Source organism: Ruditapes philippinarum, unplaced genomic scaffold (genome assembly GCF_026571515.1).
Source record: "Ruditapes philippinarum isolate M1 unplaced genomic scaffold, ASM2657151v2 ctg15918_1_1_1_1, whole genome shotgun sequence".
NCBI classification, from domain to species: domain Eukaryota; kingdom Metazoa; phylum Mollusca; class Bivalvia; order Venerida; family Veneridae; genus Ruditapes; species Ruditapes philippinarum.
In genome coordinates this window covers 1891-21296 of record NW_026861028.1, presented here as the reverse complement: position 1 = coordinate 21296, position 19406 = coordinate 1891, and the positions used below count along the sequence as shown (strand labels likewise).

At 31.3% G+C, this 19406-nt stretch overlaps 1 protein-coding gene across 1 annotated transcript; it reads left to right on the top strand.

The window, feature by feature from the left end:
* Positions 1-712: 712 nt before the first annotated feature.
* On the top strand, positions 713-7572 carry LOC132714292 (protein Star-like). Its single transcript, XM_060697122.1, has 2 exons — positions 713-1420; positions 7177-7572. The coding sequence occupies exons 1-2, from the start codon at positions 1055-1057 to the stop codon at positions 7546-7548; spliced, it is 738 nt and encodes a 245-aa protein (XP_060553105.1). The 5' UTR covers positions 713-1054; the 3' UTR covers positions 7549-7572.
* Positions 7573-19406: the final 11834 nt, after the last annotated feature.

Sequence of the window (19406 nt, the reverse complement as noted above, 5' to 3'; positions counted from 1 at the left end):
AACGATATGTGTCCTACATTATGACCTGTTTCCTCTAAAGTAATAACGACTAACGGTTAGCGGGTTATTGGGTTATACAAAATTACTTTTGGCTAAGTATGTAATATGTGCTTGTAAGGATGTCCCTATTGTTAATCATGCCAATTTATGAATAAAGATATTTAAACATCATAGTGTTTGCCTGTACGCTAAAAGGTTTGTTTACCACCATTCTAACCCTTATACTGCTAAATAATCTTCGTATACATTAATTGTTGTCTGATTTACGATAATCTTCTATCAAGTTTATTAAATTAAAGATACTACCCGGGTATATTTTCACACGTCATTACACGCTGATCAAAAGATGCATACCGTCTATTGTTACGCATTGTATTTGTTTGCAAGCAAACAATATAATTGTTTGTAATAACTATATAGTTTTGCGGTGACAACGATCAACAAAATTTTAATGCGAATGTGTACTTGCAAATAAAATAGGAAGAGAAATGTGACGTAGATTTTGATAAGATGAGCCGTAGAATATAAATCACGTTTTGTCCAAAGAATGTGTCGCAGAAATAAAGTCCGCAGAAATAAAAACATGCCAAAATTAGGAAAAACCGCAGAATTTGGAGCCCGCAGATAAAAACACTTATACGGTATACACTATCTTTAACTCTGCTAATTTATATAATGAATGAATATAAACTGTTTTAATAAAACCAACTGATCAACAGCATAATTGCCATTTACACCTTTTTGTTAATGGATTAAACATTCCCTATATAATCTACATTGTCTGCAAAATCTAAAATCCTTCATTGTTTAACTTGTCTATATAATCCCTCTATGTTTAACTTGTCTATAAAGTCAGTCTGTAAAGTATACCGACACACTTTTATCAATTTACAAAGTCTTGTATTTCACATTTATATCAGAGTGTGGCATTTACTTAGTGTTATTGATTTATAAGATTTGCGTTAATTTCAATATTTATATAAGAATGATCTGTTCCCGTTAGGCTCATGTGTTTAGATAAAATGCTTGTTATATTGCATTAATATTTTATTTTATGTGTGTACTTATATCGTTATCAAATATTTTAAATGGATCGCAATTGTTAGCATTCAAATCAAAAGTTAACCGAGCTGAGGACAGAAAACACTTATCAAACATGATACTCATCATTACCTTTGTTTTAAATTTTTCCATGTGCATCAAATGTCTTTTTTTTGCTTTTCAGACAAACGGGTTTTTTATTGAATCTGGGGCCTTTGATGGAGAATACTTGTCAAACAGTTTGTTTTTTGAACGTTTTCGAAATTGGACAGGACTTCTTGTTGAACCTAATCCATTTCAATTCAAGAGGTTGATGAATAAAAATAGGAAAGCATACGCTATCAATGCATGCCTTTCAGAGAAAAACTATTCTTCTGTTGTAAGTGTAAATTTTAGACTGAATTTCTTAATCGTTTTATTTTGTTTTCTTTACTCAAGAGTAATTATGGTAAAAACAAACCGATGCTTACTCCTCATTGTCAAGTACATTAATTCTAACCCTAACCCTAATTTTAATATTTTTTCGGCTATATCTTCAACTTTATCTTGCAATGAAATGCGATTCCAGACACATTTTCCCCAACTGTTCTTGAGGCACTACCAATCAAAAGTTGTTAGCAATAACACTAATCATTTGTTCCAATGGGTTGACCAAGTGAGTAACATTTAATGTCTCATACTGAATAAAAACCTTAAGGGCATTTGATTTTCTTTGTAAATATTGCTAGATAAATTGGAATCTAATAGTTTGTCTGCCTCAACATAAATAGCAGAATCCGAAAGCTGGCTGGAACCAAAGTGGCTTGCTGATCGGCAAATTGTGCCAGACGACTTAACCTGTCCAACTGCTTTTGAGAAATAGAGTCAGTTATCAAAACCTGACACATGTACAGCTTTAATATGAATATAATTCTACAATTTTTAAGATAGATATTAACCCTTTCCCTCGTGAGCGTATTGTGAAAATGGCCGTTTTCATTGAAAAAGTAGAGTAAAATAAGAATCCCTAAAGAAAGCCCAACGCGACAAAATTAAAAATCTTGCAGGCTCTGTTAGATTGAGCCTGTTCATGGACGGTACTGTCAAGTGCAAACTACTGTCAACGCCCCCTAGCCCCGGCTTAAGCAGAATTCAACATTTAACATGAACTGTAGAATTTAGAATTTTGAAACATCCGCAGATGTGTTCATATGGCGGTTATCATGGAACCTTCAATGTGACACGTTAGTGCCATTCCATGAAAAGTGGCATATGGTCCCCAAGTAAAAAAAATGCGTGTGCCCTAAACGAGAAAACAATGGGCGGAACTAAATAAAATGGAATTTTGAAAGGGGATCTGAGGCTATAAAGCCTGCATATCACAGATATAACGTCAAAAGACAAATTTAAAAAGCAGGCCTCATATCCTAAGGGTGATTCAACAATATTCAAGTGAGGAATACCGAAACCACCCAACAGGAAAGATGCCGAATAGATAAAACTAAGATACCACAAGCACAACAATAATGTCGTGCTGAACGATCCTTAAGGACCGGAAATATAACATTCCTGATTGAATAATTTGTAAAGGTTTAGTTTATATTTTACGTGTGAAACACATGTATGCTATATTGAGGATGAACATTAATACGTGTCTACTTAATTAATGATATATATTGAATTAACTTGTCTGTTGCTTGAAGTTGCGATTATCTCATTTTCACGGCATGTACATAATGAAAAAGAAACCAAAATTTCGATCGATCGATAATTAATTGGTTGAGATTTGTACATGTTCCGACTTATCGTATTTTAACATCAACAATGTATATTATGATATGTAGTATTGTAGTTATATAGACTAAAAAATGATAAAGTCTCATTTTTTTATATTGTAATTTTAACATAGAAAGTAAATTTTCAGAATCCTTTTTTTAATTGTTTCGTTCAATGTAGTTTTGCCTCGAAAGGCTTCAAAAGTAATATTTTCGCCAACAAACGTAATTATAAATAAATCTTGAATTTCTTTAATATCTTAAATTCAATATGCGTAATCTCTTAATCTAAATGTTTGAATACACATGCCAAAAAAACATTAGTCGCGTGTCCATGATGATAAAATTATTGGTAAATGTAATTAACTCCTGTGGATAACACCCTCTCAATTATGAATTGTTGTTGTGCTAAATAAACAGTAGCTGCATTTCATAATTAACGGGGTTGGTAACATTACTAATAGCTCATTTCGTGTGGTCATTTTATTACCTTTTCCAAATAGTTATATTAAAATTTACATAAATTATAGATAAATGTCCAACTCATTGAAGAATATTCGTTTTATTAATATACGAATTACTTCATTTCTTTAGTCAGTCATTTTTTAAAAACAATCAATTATTACTACAAGCTTTTAAAACCTGTATTTGAATGGTTCATGCCCTTCTCGACACTCTTTGACGCGGTAAATATTGCTTAGTGTGTTTCTTACATCATGACGGTGTTACTTTAAAGTCGCACACACAGATATGATGTAAGAAAGTCGGTTTCAAAATCATTGAACCAGAGTATTCCATGTATAACAATACAAATACATGTATTTTAATTAAAATGATGTACTAAAGAACCAAAAAGTCTCAGATTTCAGGATTTTATAAGTTCGGTAGCAAGAAACTAACAAGTGTACATGGACAACAACGACAGTATTTGTTTACAAAATGTGAACTACAAAACTACTAATAGAAATGTATTTAAATTAAAAATAAGAACATACCCATTGTAAATTGTTATTACTGTAACTTATAGAAATATGTATATACATACAAAATATTTTTTTGTTTTGTTTCTGTTCTTACATAAAATACTTGGCTTGAAGAATGATTAAAAATAACAAAAAATGAAATCAATTAAACATATATCAATCAAACTTGTAAAAAAAACATATTTTTTATGAATTTATGTCTTTATGATCATTCTTTTTTCTGAAGTAACGTCTTTATGTACGTTATAGAAAACGGGATCGAAATGTCCAATCATTTAATGGGGTCTAAGTGTCTTAGGTATCCGAGAAGTCTTAGTGGTAAATGTGTCTAGGGGTCGATGTGTCAAGAGGGCCACGTGTCATTATCGTGACCTGTGTTGGGCCATTGAATGAACACCCAATGCCTGCAAGATATTGCGGCACAACCTTAAGTTATTGTTCCCGAGCTGTTTGATAATGTTTTATAGAATTAGAGGACCAAATCAAATATTGGAAAGTGCAAGACTTATCGAAAGCATCTATGAATTAAAGCTACATTTTTAAATCCTCGTTGATTGAGCGAATAAGTCTAAGATAATGGTTTTCTTTTAAAATGTCACATGTAGCATCATGACATCTAATAAACCTTTAAGGGATTGAAATTCCTGTAACGTCTGTTTATTTAATAAGAAGTATAGTAACTATGGAAGCTTTACTAGTTTTTCTGCCGCTATTCGAAGCTGCATTATAATTTAATTCATCTCAAACCCTAAAAACGATAGAATTATAGTTTGCCAGCTAAAGGTACTCCCAAAGCCTTACAGATACTTACAAATGCATTCATAAGGTTTATACAGTCACTGGTGGCAGGCTTTCCCATAAAATCATCTTAATAATAGTGGACTATGCCCTTTGGCCCTTAAGCCATTAGTAATCATAAAAAAATGGCAAACTTCCTAAACAGAGCACATGACATAGAACACGCTATAGGCAGTCATTTATCAATAAAAAGTCCTAGCAAGTAAAATAATCTGTGTGGAAACATCCTAAATTTATTTTTCTCCGCAATCTTTCCAAGTAATGTATGACATCTAGTAAACTGGGGGCATCAATGACTTTATCAAGCGATGTGTACTCAACTGAACACATTTCCCATCTTTTCAATCATTCAAACTTGAACCCTTTTGAAAAGGCAAGTTCTGAATTAACCCCATGATCTGTTCCTTTTCGAACAAGGGGATAACCTTAGGTTTTTATTATGCCTCTCTATAAAGGGCCAGCTATTTGCCCTGTTCTAACTTCTTTCAAAATCGCATTTGAATTTTGAATGACCGACTTAAAATTGTGACAAGAGGACTCATCTCTGTGTCCCTGATATATAAGTTTAAAAACAAACATAAACCAATGCATAAAAGTTCATCATCTGTCCTGTTTGGATATTCTATTTAAATGTGTAGAACGTTGTGATTATTTGACAACTTTGCAATACCAAGGATAAATTCTGTTGCCTTCATTTGCATTAGTTCCTTTATTATGACATGACTTGCTATTACAAACGTTTTGTCTATCCAACTTCATTACTTGGCTGAGGCAACATGCTACAGTTCAAACACAAATATAACATGCCGCGTTGATGCAAACTCCTTTGAAATTAAAGTGTTGGTAAAAAAAAACCTTTTACCATAGTAATGATGGGTTATGAGCGTTTTTGTGCCTTTATCTGTTCATCAAAGGGAAACCAACCTTTGCTTAAGACTTGCAAAGCTGCAAAAAGAACATTGTACATGTACTTAAGAGACCCTGACTCACCTTACACATTTTCTTCAATTTGTCCAACCTTCTCTACCACTTGGTCTCACTGCTGGTCAGGTAATTGAATTGCATTACAAGTAGCATTAGACTGTGATTCAATGACTAATGCTTCACCAGCTGAAGCCACATTCATCCTTTTAGCTCTAGGCGTCTCTAAATGTTGATGTTTTCTTATAGCAACTTTTACCAAGGATATTCTTATAGCACTTTTACCAAGGATATTAAAAATAAATGTGAAATGAAAATAGATACGATGTTAGATAAAAAAAAAACACATGCATTGTACTAAATACATATAAAAGTGACATAAAAAATGATCAATCAGCATCTCTCAAGTTTTTTAAGATCTACTTATTTTCCAATTAAAACCACTTACTGACACAAAAATAACATTTTGTCAACTGTCAAAATGAATGTAAATTAAAAGTAAGCCATAAGGTATTGATAGACAAATGAAGATATAGGAAACCTGTACCAAAATATAGACAAATAATAGACCGCAGACAGGAGTATATGGTCTGCAAAATAATCACAGTCTGATCAGGGCACCATATCCCCGGTGGGTCAAATGGTTCAGACAGGAACATAGTCGAATCTCTTAAATATATTGCATAAATAATAAATGCTAAACCAACTTCAACCTATGTTACCTATTTTAAATCAAATGTGTTAAACCAGTGTCACTTGAACTCACTTTAACTGTAACCCGCTTTTAAACAATAACATATAGATATCTAGATAAATGGACAAATCATATATTGAATATTACTTTTTCAAATTAATCTTTGATTAAAAACCAGAAAATAATTTATTTAGTGAATTTAGTTTTTTTACACAACTTTACGGTACGTGAAATATATTATCATAGTACATTTGACAACCTACCTAAACATTATTCGATTTGATTATTATTCCTAAACAAAATAAAAGAATAAATATACCAACATGAAGTCTTGGTAGAACTACCGATGAGGTTTTCTATATGTTACAGAATAATTTACAATAATTTCAAAACGTTCGCATATGGAAAGAAAAAAATACAAAGAAATCTACAGCGATCCGGAACCAAACACTATAATTAGATATCAGATGCATTCCTGCTTAACAACAAATGTTTAATCCATCCATCATTTCCAAAATTTCATGATACATAAAAACTTAAAATGATCATTTTAATAAAAAATCTACCTTGACCTTTTCTGTACAAGTTGGCGAACGAAAGGTAGTGCTATTTGCCGGAACGATAGTTATTTGCTTATGTTTAGATAATCAAGATTTACTCACCTTGGGAAGTGTTCAAACATTAAGGGCTTAAACAATAGTATCTATTTATCCCTTTCAAATATATTGTGAAATTGGCACATAGCTAGTCATAGTAAGTATTCTTACATAAGGTGCAGTGAGCTTAGAGGATATATATTTTATGAAGATATTCATTGCGATATGAATTAATTCAAAATTATACAAGGTTTACAAACCCTTACCCTAATTTTGTTAATTTTTTATCAGAAATATGCTTTAATTTTCGAATAAAATGTATTGTTTTTTACAACAGAAAATAATTAAATGATTAGATTACTTGGATTATATTTTTTTATTTTATTCAGGAAACATTCAACGTTGGAAATAAGGACTATCTCGGGGGGAGTGTTGTTCAAAAAGAAACACACAAGCCTCTTCCCAAGCATATCCGAGTAAAGTGCCATCCCCTAATCTTAATATTGCAGGCAATAGACCGCTTTGAAATAGATTATTTTAGCTTAGACATAGAAGGTGCCGAACATGGGGTTCTAAGTTTATTGCCTTGGGAAAGAATAAAAGTCAAGATATTTTCAATAGAACACAATAAGTGGCCTGGTGGTAAATTGAACCTTCTAAAATTCATGGAAAAACGAGGATACAAACTTTTAACTGAAATAAAACATGTAGGTGTTGCTCCAGATTATATATTTAAGAAAACATCAGATAATTTACTATAATTGTTTAACACATGCCACATAAATGCGTTGAGTTCAATTTCCATTACCAGGTTGTTTTGAATAGACCCTTCCTTAATAAAGTTGTTAAAAAACTTTTGAAAAGGGAATTTGTAGTGAAATCAACAAGTCTGCATTAATTTGGAAGGACAAATATAGACTGCCTTGTCAGAAATAAAGCATGGTGGAAAGAGGTGATGGCACAAGAAAATGAAAGCAAATCCGTCGCACACAGGGAAACCACACATCAAAACGCCGCATGTAAATAGTTAGGGTGATTCCCTAATTTCGCTATGCTGATTGAGATCTATTCATGAAAGTAACCCTTTTTATCATTGTCATGTAATAAATTTATCAATGACATTGTTCTTGTTCTTTATTGGATAAAGGGATAGCAGCTAAACCTGTTAGGAGATTAGAAGCAATATGACATATTTTGATCGGCTGAACCACATGATATTATTCTATTGTTAATTTAATTTTGAGTGAAAACAGTGTGAATGAAGCAATTATTCTAATCGATTGTGTTTTTTTTATATAATGAAATTTTCCATGTATTTGGATTAAATAAGGGGATTAAGTATTTAAAAGTTATGATAGTTATTTTTTAGGTAAGTGCTAGCGTATGGACCACTTGACATAAATGGTCTACTCAAATTGTATAACTTTTCGTGTTGCTTTCTGCTTGGCTAATTGAGTCATATAAATTTTGAGACAATTTGTTTTTATTTGTTGCTTAAAACATGTGATCGACCAGGGTCGTGTTTTGGCTACGCATTTAATACGATAATTGTGGGTGGTTTGCATTTAAAAAAAGATAAATATAATTAAGCTTTTGTCGAATAATTACTATCTGCTGAGATATTCTTTGTTACTTGTATACAAACGTAAAAATAATATATTGGTGAATTGCACATAGGGAAACCACAATTTCTTGGAATTTTGTAAGACGTATACAGCAAACAGGATGTAAAAAGTAAGCTTACATTAAACCTAGAAACCAGGGCCAAAATTTGGAACATTTCAGTGGACCACTTACGCCAGTTAGCATTACCCTATTTTTTTCACCTTCCCGATTAGGCCCTTTTAATTAAAATCTGGGAATGAAAATTAAGTAAGAAAATAGCTTGTCAATCTTTTTATGTAGTAAAGTGTATTTATGACAAATTCTTGTACGTTTTAAATGATAAAGGTTTAGGGTTATAGTTTAAACATAATGTGTTACTTAATGAAAATAATAACTAGTACGATTGAAAATGAAACACAAATCGAATTTTAAAGGACATGATGATAGTTATTTGATTGGCAGTCACTTGTTTGAATATGTAAACAGGAAGATTCCGATTGAAGTTTAAAAAGCAAAATATTTGATGCTGATTATTTTATTTGATGATGATGATGATGATGTTAATGATGAAAAGAAAGGGAAAATATATTTGCTATTATTTTTTGCTTTAATGATCGTCATAATTAGGCGTCTAAACATTTAGCGTTCTTTAGGGTTATAGTTAGGGTATAGACAAAAAGTAAATATTGCACTCCTGAACTGAAACTCCCAACTTATAACTTTTAAAATAATAATTAAATAATATTATGGTCAATCAGGAAGCTGCACGAAAATTTCATGTAAGCGAATCGACTATCAGTCTAAAAACTAGGGATCAACTCACATGGGAAGTCAAAAATATGCCACGTTCAAGAAGATCAACAAAACAACGTTGGCAGAAGACATTGTATTGTTCTGACGTCATGGCGAAATCGATATATATCCAATCGCATTTGGCTAATCACATAAGACATTCTACCGGCACTATAATTTGTGACAGCACAGTGCACAATAAACTTCACGCCACCAGAATCCATGGACGTCGACCTCACGAAGGAGTACCGTTAACGTAACCTTATTGATAGGATCGTGTCGCTTCGACTTAAATAAACCATAAATGGAAACATGCACATTGGAATAATGTTCTTTTTATGACGAATCAAGATTTAATATTTTCTTTGCAGACGGGATGTTATGTATACGAAGGCGAAATGGCGATCGATTTGATCAGGAAAACGTTTTTCAACGCGACCGTTACGGTAAGGGAAACATGCTGATATGGGCGGGAATTTGTCATAGAGGTTAAACTGAACTGAATACAGTTGCTGGAAACCTTACTTCAGTGCGATATTGTCACGAGATAGTGTAGCCAGTTGTCGTTCCGTTTTTGTAACAACATGCACGACTTTTGCAACATGATATACCCGGGTCACATATTGCTAAGCATGCAGGATGGTCTTAGGCGTAACAACATTGCTGTTCTTCTTAGGCAATCCAGATCGCCAGATTAGAGAACATAATGACGTCATCACAATTTCTTGAGCGAGCAGAAGTTCTCTACAAGTTGTACAAAGGCATAAAAACAGCATGAGACGAAGATGTGTTGCTTTACTTGCTGTTAACGGAAGAGGAACTCGATATTACACATTTATGATTTTTCTCTTAGATCCCTACCATTTTCAGTTGACAGAAGCAGCGGATTTCGATTTTCTTGTTGAATTCCAAATGGTATCACCAGCTTAAAGATGTAATCATTGGAGGGCTTTATTCAATTTAGTATACACTTATCAAAAATTTATATTTAGTACGAACTTGTTAAACTTAATTCTTTTAGTACAGTTTATATTTTAAAAAATAGATCTTTAATTCTTGTAGAGTGACTTATGGTTCTATTTTTATTTTTAATTTTTAATTAAATACGCAGTATCAAATGAAACTAGCATTTCTAACTAAATCAATGAACGGAATATGCATGCTTTCCTTCTTCATTTTTAGGACAAAAATAATAAAGTGTTTTTGTAATGCCAAGATGACAATTTTGATAGAAATATTAATTTTGGTAATAATGTATCAAATAATGTATTCAGTCATGTATGTCTTTAATGTATAAATAAAAGAAACTCGTAATAAAGTATCCTGTGTTTGTTTTCAATGAATATGTTTGCAGAAATAAAATAGACTTTTATATACCTAACTCTAATGTGAGTTTTTCCGGATATGTTCTTGGGTTATAATATATGGAAATCTTCATTAATGAAAGTTCTGAAAATAGTGTGGTTTTCAAAACAATCAAACCAGTACTTTCAATAATCAGTAAGACAACGCATGTAAAGTGCTTTGCTTGAAAGAATTTTGGATAAATTCAATTTGAGTTAGAGTTTTTTATGTTCATTTACCCTACTTGAGTAATCGCAAACGGAAATATTCTTAAACGAAAGTTTTGAAAGAAAATTATTTTTATTTTCTGAAGTGCAACCCTGTATTTTCATTAACAAATTTCGCAAAATATGTGTTTTCCTTGAAATAATTGTGATTTACTCAGTTCGGATAAGAGTTATTCATTTTCATTTACTCTACTTGCGAAAACGTTTACGCAAATCGTCATAATCTAAAGTTCGGAAATAAAATTATTTTACTTTTCAAAAACTGCAGGTTAACCCTACTACCTTCTGCAAAAGCGATTTGCCTTCTTTTTCTAGTCACTTGTAAAGTTGAGCCTTATGCGAACAGACGTGTTTTATAAAAGGAAATAAATATATAACTTTTTAGATCAAGGTGTGAATTTATTTTGAATTGAATAGATTATAATAATTAATTTACAAATGGCATTATATGTATTCATTCAGGCTAGATTTTTGTTATTTATCATTTTCGTTCATTAATTTTCTTCTAATAGATCATGGATTTCTATTATATTTTTATACGCCCGTTTGAAAAACGGGACGTATTATGGGAACGCCCCTGGCGGGCGGGTGGTCGGTCGGGCGGGCGGGATTGCGGCGTCCAATTTTGTCCGGAGCATATCTTCTACATGTATGGAGGGATTTTAATGAAACTTCATAGAAATGTTCACCAATATAAGGAGCAGTGTCGCGCACATGAACCAGGTCTCTAGATCAAAGGTCAAGGTCACACTTAGAGCTCATTAAAAAATGCTTGTCCGGAGCAAAACTTCCACATGTATAGAGGAATTTCAATATTACTTGGCACAAATGTTCACCATTGTAAGGCGGAGTGTTGCGTGCAAGATTCGGGTCCTTGCGGCCAAGGTCAAGGTCACACATAGAGGTCAAAGTTCAGATAAAAATATGAAGATGTGTATATGGACCTTTTGGTGTAGTTAAATTGATTAAACTTGTACTTTCTTCCGATTAGAATGATGTTTATAATTTTTTCTTACATTTTGAAAAAGTTGCAGACATTTTAAAATGGCCTAAAGAGCACTGGACTCTATAATTACAGAGTGCTTTAAGCATAAATGTATGTAAATGGGGGTGATGTGTAAAGAGACAATTTTGAAATTTAATGTTGAAAATGGTGTTATTACTTTAACTTCAAATAACTGTTTATGGTGTGTTTTTCCTTAAAGATTTCATCTCTCCTGCAGATAAACAAACTCTTCCTCCTTTTTACATTGTGCTGTTTGTGAACTTGTTTTTGATTAAATTTCGAAAGCAAATATTTTGAATTAATTCTTTTCGGCGCACGCGTCAATTAACAACCAACGCACTGACTTTCATAGAAACAAACTTAAACTTTGTAACATATCCCCTCAAGACGTAGGAAAAAAAACACGAAAGTCTCAGGACCAGCTGGAATTGATAACAGAATACGACGAGAACAAGATCTCTTCTTCCCTTTTCGTTACCTATGTAATCAATCTCTTCAATGCCGTACGGTACCCTTAATATGGAAAGATGCAAATGTATGTGAAATCTTTAAGAGAGGTGATCCCTGATTACTGAAACATTATCATCAAATATCCTTACTTTGTTGTAAAGAAAGGGTTCTTGAACATATTATATTCGACAAGGTATGGCATAATGGTCTCTATAAATTACAAAATGTTAGATTAAATGTAAAATTAATGAACTGATTCTCTAATTATCTTTCTTACAGACGTCATTTTTCCAGGCGCTCAGTCTAATTGGTCAACTGTAAATGCAGGAGTTTCTCAAAGATATATTCTTGGGCCTCTGTTGATCCTGGTATACATTAATTATATTGTTGACGATTTAGCTCAAGCATGCATCTCTGTGGCGATGATGCTAGTTTGCACATTATTGTTGACTATTCAATCACTGCCTCAGCAACTCTTCAATATGATATCGATAAAATTTTAAGTTGGGCTGATAATTGGCTTGTAACATTCAACCCTTCGACATCGGAAACTATGATCATGTCACGCAAAACAACTAATTTTTTTTTGAGGCCCTTAAAGGGTAACCCCGTTTATTTTGAAAACAGATAAATATATACAAACAAACATTCATACATGCAAAGACACACATATATATATATATATATAACAAACGAACAAACACACAAGGAACATTAGAAAAAAAAGATGCATGTGATTAATCTTAAATCTCTCTAAACGTTTCTGAAAATAGTTTTGAAGCCTGTAGACTAATATATGAAAACTTTTTCTTGTCGTATTGTATTAATAAATAATAATACATAGTCAAAAATTCAATGTTCACACTCACATACTTATCATGAAATGAAAATATCCCACTGTTTGTCAAAAATATCCACCTTGTTAATTATTTTTTGTGTTTCTCTCTCGATTTGGTATTGGTACTTGATATAATGCTTAGCAACCTTTATAGACGGTCTTTTTAAATTCATTTTGCAAATATATATATACTTCTTTACAAATAAAAGCAAAAGATTAGTTTCATTATCTGCATTTCGTATGCCTAAACGAAATTGAATTATTGTCAAATGCAAATGAGTATTTTTTTAAAAAGACCATGAATCATATCGAAAACAACTTCATTGTCCAAAAAAGGTGTTCTAAGCTTTCAGCATTTTTGTTGCAAAAACTGCAGTCTGGATTATCTTTGTATTGCATCTTATACAAAAGTTCTTTGTGCCAAGTATTCTGTTTACAATTCTGTATTGAAACCATTGTAAATTCGTATTTTTAGTGGTTTCAAATATAAGTGAAAAACTTTTGTTCAATTCTTTATCTTCAAATTTAGTATTAAGTTTTTGTTCTCATTTATATTCCAAACAGCTGTACAGTAATTTGATTTTAATATATTATGCATCGGTTGTGAACCTTTTTCTTTATTTTAAATTTGAGATAGTATTGGTGGAATATAAGGTCTGGAAACATTTTTCAAACTACTAACAGAATCACCAGCACTTTTAAGATATTTAACTACTGCGTTACATATGCCTTGAAAATGAAAAGAAATAGCACTCAAATTATAAATTTTATTGAATTCATGGACCTTATATAAATCCCCATTCATATTAAACAAGTCACCTAAACACTGAACACCAGCATTAAACCATGACTTTAAAAACATAATTTGTTTACCAATCACTATCTTTGGGTTATAAAATAATGGATATTCTAACAATTTACCGGAACATGGAATAATTTTTTAACATAATTGAACAAAAGCATTTAAAGTAAAGCTTTCAAATAAGTTTTTACAGGATTTCGCTATGGTTTCTGGGTAATGAGAGCCACAATTATATCTTATAGTTTAGAAACAACATCTAGCCATTTTCCGTTGCTCGTAACGATTCGTCTAATCCAAGGAGTTTTTAATGCAGATATAAAGGCATTTAAATCTATCATGTCAAGCCCTCCATGTTTTTTTTTTTAATTTTTTTATCAAAACGTCTTTGTTAACTTTGAATGGACCTTTCTAAATAAAATCAAAGAATAAAGTTTCTATTTGTTGAATAAAATTTTGGAGGATTAGGCAGAGACAAAAAAATGATTAAAGAATGACAGTACAAGAGTTTTAATTACAACTATTCTTTCAATTGTTGTAATAATTCTTCTTTTCCACATTTTTGAAATATGTTCTGCTTTTGAAATTTTAGTTTTGTAGTTTAATTCCAGCATTTTTGATAAATCTACATGGAACTTAAAGCCAAGCACGTTAAAATTTTGCTGATTCCAAGATAATTTCCATTTTGATTTATACTATTTGCGCTATATTTTTCTTTTCCAATCCAGACTACTTTCGTTTTGTCAAAGTTAACTTTCAAACATGAGAAAATAGTAAATGTGGACAATGTGTCAAGGATTTCATTTAAAGAAGAGGCCGAACCATCAAGAATAATTGTAGTATCATCTACAAATTGCCATAGCTTATGTTCTACCATATTCATTTTAATTCCTTTAATTCTGTTATTTGACCTTATATCCCGCGAAAATATTTCAGCACACAAAATAAAAATATAACAACTTAAAGGATCACCGTGCCGACACCCACCCTGAATGCTAAAGAACTTTGAGCAAATCCACTTTGACATATTGCTGAAATCTCATATTTTTAGAAAATGCTAAACCATCTTTTGATGTCTTCTCCAAAATTAAAAATTGACAACGTTTTATCTACAAAAGCCAAAGATCAAGAATCAAAAGCCTTTACGAAATCAATAAGGACTAAAAGCCCAGATATGTTATTCTCTTCTGTATATTGCATTATATCATAAATTAGTCTTACATTTCTCCTAAAAATCTTCCTCTATAAATTCTGTTTGGTCGTTGTTAATAAGTTTGTCTTAATATATTTTAATTCTATTTGCTATACATCCAAATTCAATTTTATAAATTGTATTTAACAACGTTATCGGTCGCCATTTTTTTAAAATTGTTTTGGCTAACATCTTTAGGGATACATGTTATTCTAACACTCCACGTGATTTGTCACTATAGACAAAGAAGGAAAAAAACCGGTGTTAAACTGCCAAGAAACACTGGTTAGGGACTACTTGTATATACGGCTGCTATGTTTTCACCTTCGATTATATAGTTTACAAGGCCTTTTAAAGCAACAATATAAAGCATTTTTATTCATATTTTCAGTTCTTTTAATGTTTTTTTTCATACAATACTGAAATAATATCTCACATACACTAACGCCACATATTTGATTCATATCAGTTATAAATATTTTGACAAAACGGCGCCAATCCGTAAGCAGCGTAATGACGTCATCCTAAGTAAACAACTCATTAATAAACAAGCTGACGTTATTTCATACATACAAGAATAATAAATGGGGCACCGATGTAAACACAATACGACGTAAGTTTTTTTTGTTGAAAACTTGATAATAACCTTTTTTCCTATTATTTCTTTTGTTTAAAAATTTCAATATTTTCGCAACAGTAGGGTGCGAAATTCGAACAGCGTTATACGAAAATCGGCACCGGCAGTTATTTCCGCTTGAGAAAATAAAATAAATGATCTTCCTTATTTTATCGTGAAAGAATCGAAATAACATCGGCCTGAGAGGTGTATATCGGCTATTTAACACCGGTTTTGTCGTTTTGATGCGAGAAAATTAACCACTCAGGCCTACGGCCTTCGTGGTCAATTCCTACGCATCAAAACTCAAAACCGGTGTTAAATAGCCGATATACACCTCTAAGGCCGATGTTATTTCTTAATTATGCACTGTGTTTGTGTTACAGATAGGTTTCCAGATATGAAAGCATGGTTTAGAGCCCTGCAAACAAATACGCCAATTCTGTTCCAATAACATTTATAAAACTCTGTTGAAAAGCCAGATGAGCCTGGACTGTTATTATTGTTCATATTCTTTAAAACGATAGATGCTTCAGTAAGTCTGATTTTACCCTCAAGCAATTTTGACTCTGTATTTGATAATGATGGAATGGTTATATCTTTAACCAACTTTAAAAAAGTTTACCTTCTAATTCATGTGAGGAACACGTATATAATGATTCATAAAAATATGAGGTTTCGTTCAAGATTTCTTCTTGTTTTGTGATTTAAGTGCCATCATTTTTCATGATTTTTTTGTAATATATTTATTAACATAATTCCTTTTTTCAAGATTACTAAATAATTTACTTGGTTTCTCTCCATCAATTACCCAGTCCACTTTTGATCTTAGCATGTAACCTTGAATCTTATTTTCTTGTATAATATTGGATTCGTTATACAGCTATTCGAGATTTTCATTATTTTGAATAGTTTTTGATTTTTCAAGCATTTCAATATCTTTTTGATCTGTTCTTATAAGAAGCGTAGGATATGGATTTACTTCTTATTTCCATTAATAAAGTTTCTACAAATAACTGATCGTTTATTACAAATTGTATATCCTCGTTCGGAACACTTTCAAGTGTTTCAAAATTATAAACAGGTATGGCATATTGCTTTTAACGTCTTCGATTTTCTCATTTATTTCATTAACATAATATTAATATCTCTAAGTAGAGAATTGTTGTGTTTTCAGAGCTCTTTGCCATGCTTAAAATCACTAAATGTTAAATGCAGTGTAATGATTGAATGATCAGACTGAAAACTAGGTTTGACAAAAAACATTTTCACAGTATGGTAACATAAACGGAGATAAAAGAAAGAAATCGAGTCTAGCTTGTTGCAGTGGGTTAGCCTTTCGCCAAGTATATCGCTTTTTATCAGGTTTAAGTTCCCTAAAAGGATCAGTTAGAGCTTTTTCTTCCATGTGTTTCAAAAGAGTTGATCTTGCTTTTATATTATTTATATTTTTATAGTTATAATAATCACCACAAATGCAACACAGTGGAATGTGGAATGTTTCTTTAGTTGTTCTTCTTCATATTCTAATGGAGTTGCAATATGTTTCTCAAAGTCACTAGATTATAAAATACATAAAAGTATAGTTGATGATTTAGGAAATTATCTAATACTGGACTTATCTGTTGGAGAAATAAGATTTATTTTAGTATCATTATATGGACCGAACTCCGACATTCCGTCCTTCTACGAGAACATTTTCAAGGTCGTTGAGAATTTAGGAAACTGAGTATAAATGGTGTTAAATTGACTGAGTAGAAAATGTGTATCTTGAAGACAGTAAATATCACATTTTGTGTCTTTTATGTACCGAAATACTTGCAGCCTTTACTTAATACCTTGAAGGCCTCTGCGATTAGGAGATAAGATTTTTAATTCACTCATTATTTTTCAGTAAGACAAGTTGTTTGACTACAGAACTAAAACAAGGAGGTAATAAATACAAAACAAACATTGTCGCAGGCAAACTAAAACAACAAAAACACATTATAATGTACACACACAAAGAATCCAACTTAAACACGATTTTCACAACGAATCAACTAAAACAAACTATATTTACATTCATATATGGTATACATGTTTTCAGTTATTTAGGCGGCTTATCCTAGCTTACATAAAACTACACAGAGTTAAAAGTTAGTTTTAGTAATTTCAGAAAGTTTAAGTTCAATATTTGCATTGTCCGAAATTACTTCTCAGTGAAAAATCGAAAAGGAACGAAAAGAATGAGAAACAATTTGTAAGACTTCTTTTCAACGTTGATGGAAATAAATAAAATTTAAAAAAAAAAGCACACAAAAAAAACAATGAAAATCAAAATGTGACGCCAGACATTTACTGCGTTGTTTGCAAAAAAGTTACTTTTCGATGTAATGGAAAACGAAAAGTCTAAGAAGTAAATTATAGGAGCTTTTTAAATAATATTTGAATTGACACTTGTGTCAAAACATATGAAATATACTAGTATAGCATTACATAGAGAGTGATTTCTACATGAAGAATCAATAGTATTGTTTAAATATTGTGTTTATTTCTATTATTTCATGATATTTCTCTTTTTATAAAATAAGGCAAAACTATTTGTTAATGAACATATAACTATTATTTTTAGTTTATATATTTTAGAACGTAATATACTTAATGAGTTACCCTGAGATATTATTAATTGTGCAATTTTACAATAATATTGCCTAAACAATTAGAAATATTAACTTATTTAACGCTATCTAGTTTTTTTGTTTAAAAATATGAAAATGAAAGTATTTATTTACAATAATTCACACAGTAAGATGTCTCAAATACTATCTTTTTTAAAATCTCTTCGACAGTTGGCAAATGATTAAAAGTAGTAAGTACATTACCAAACAATAATTAGTGATATGTAGTTTCCATATCTTCTTCACAAATAGAGGATATTTGTTTAGTTCAGTGTAAGATCGGAATATATTTCACCAAGTGAGCACCAAAAGGTATATTTCACGAGTAACCCTAAACAAATTTTCTTTTTATTGTATGCAAAGAAACGTTTTAAAAAGACATTAAACCTAATACTGAATGAAAAGCGCGCCAAATAATAATACAACGTGACCTCATTTATGACGTAACGTCATAAAGTTTGTTCCAAGTACTATGCACGCTGGTATTTCACTGAAACAGTGAAATTACAATTTTTATTTCACTGATATATTTCTATGAACCACCGAAAAGCATGCAATAAATAATGATAATATTTAGCATTTGAAGACTTTTAATAAGCTACTTGACTATTGACAACATGAATAATCTGTAGATTCCATCTCTTGAAAATTTACTCGACAGGTGAAATAATGATAATAGGTATCAACAACATGGACAGTCCCCTTTAAAAAGAAGCAACAGATCAAAAAAGTATTTGCATCATTAACAATCTGAAATATTTATCCTTTAAAAAGACACTTGACAGGTGACACAATGATTATATATATAAATAACTTTGAAAATCATTTAAACAGCTACTCGATGGTTGACATAAACAACATTGTATAAACAACATTTATGGACGTTTTAATAGCTACTCGTCAAGTGACACAATGATAAGATGTTTAAACAGCTTTGATATATCTATATACAACATGTGATGGTCGTTTTTAAGAGCTATTCGACAGTTGACACAATGATTTATTGTATAAAAAACATTGATAGTTATTTTAAAAGCTACTCGACAGGTGACACAATGATTAAATGTATAAACAACATTCAATTTGATAG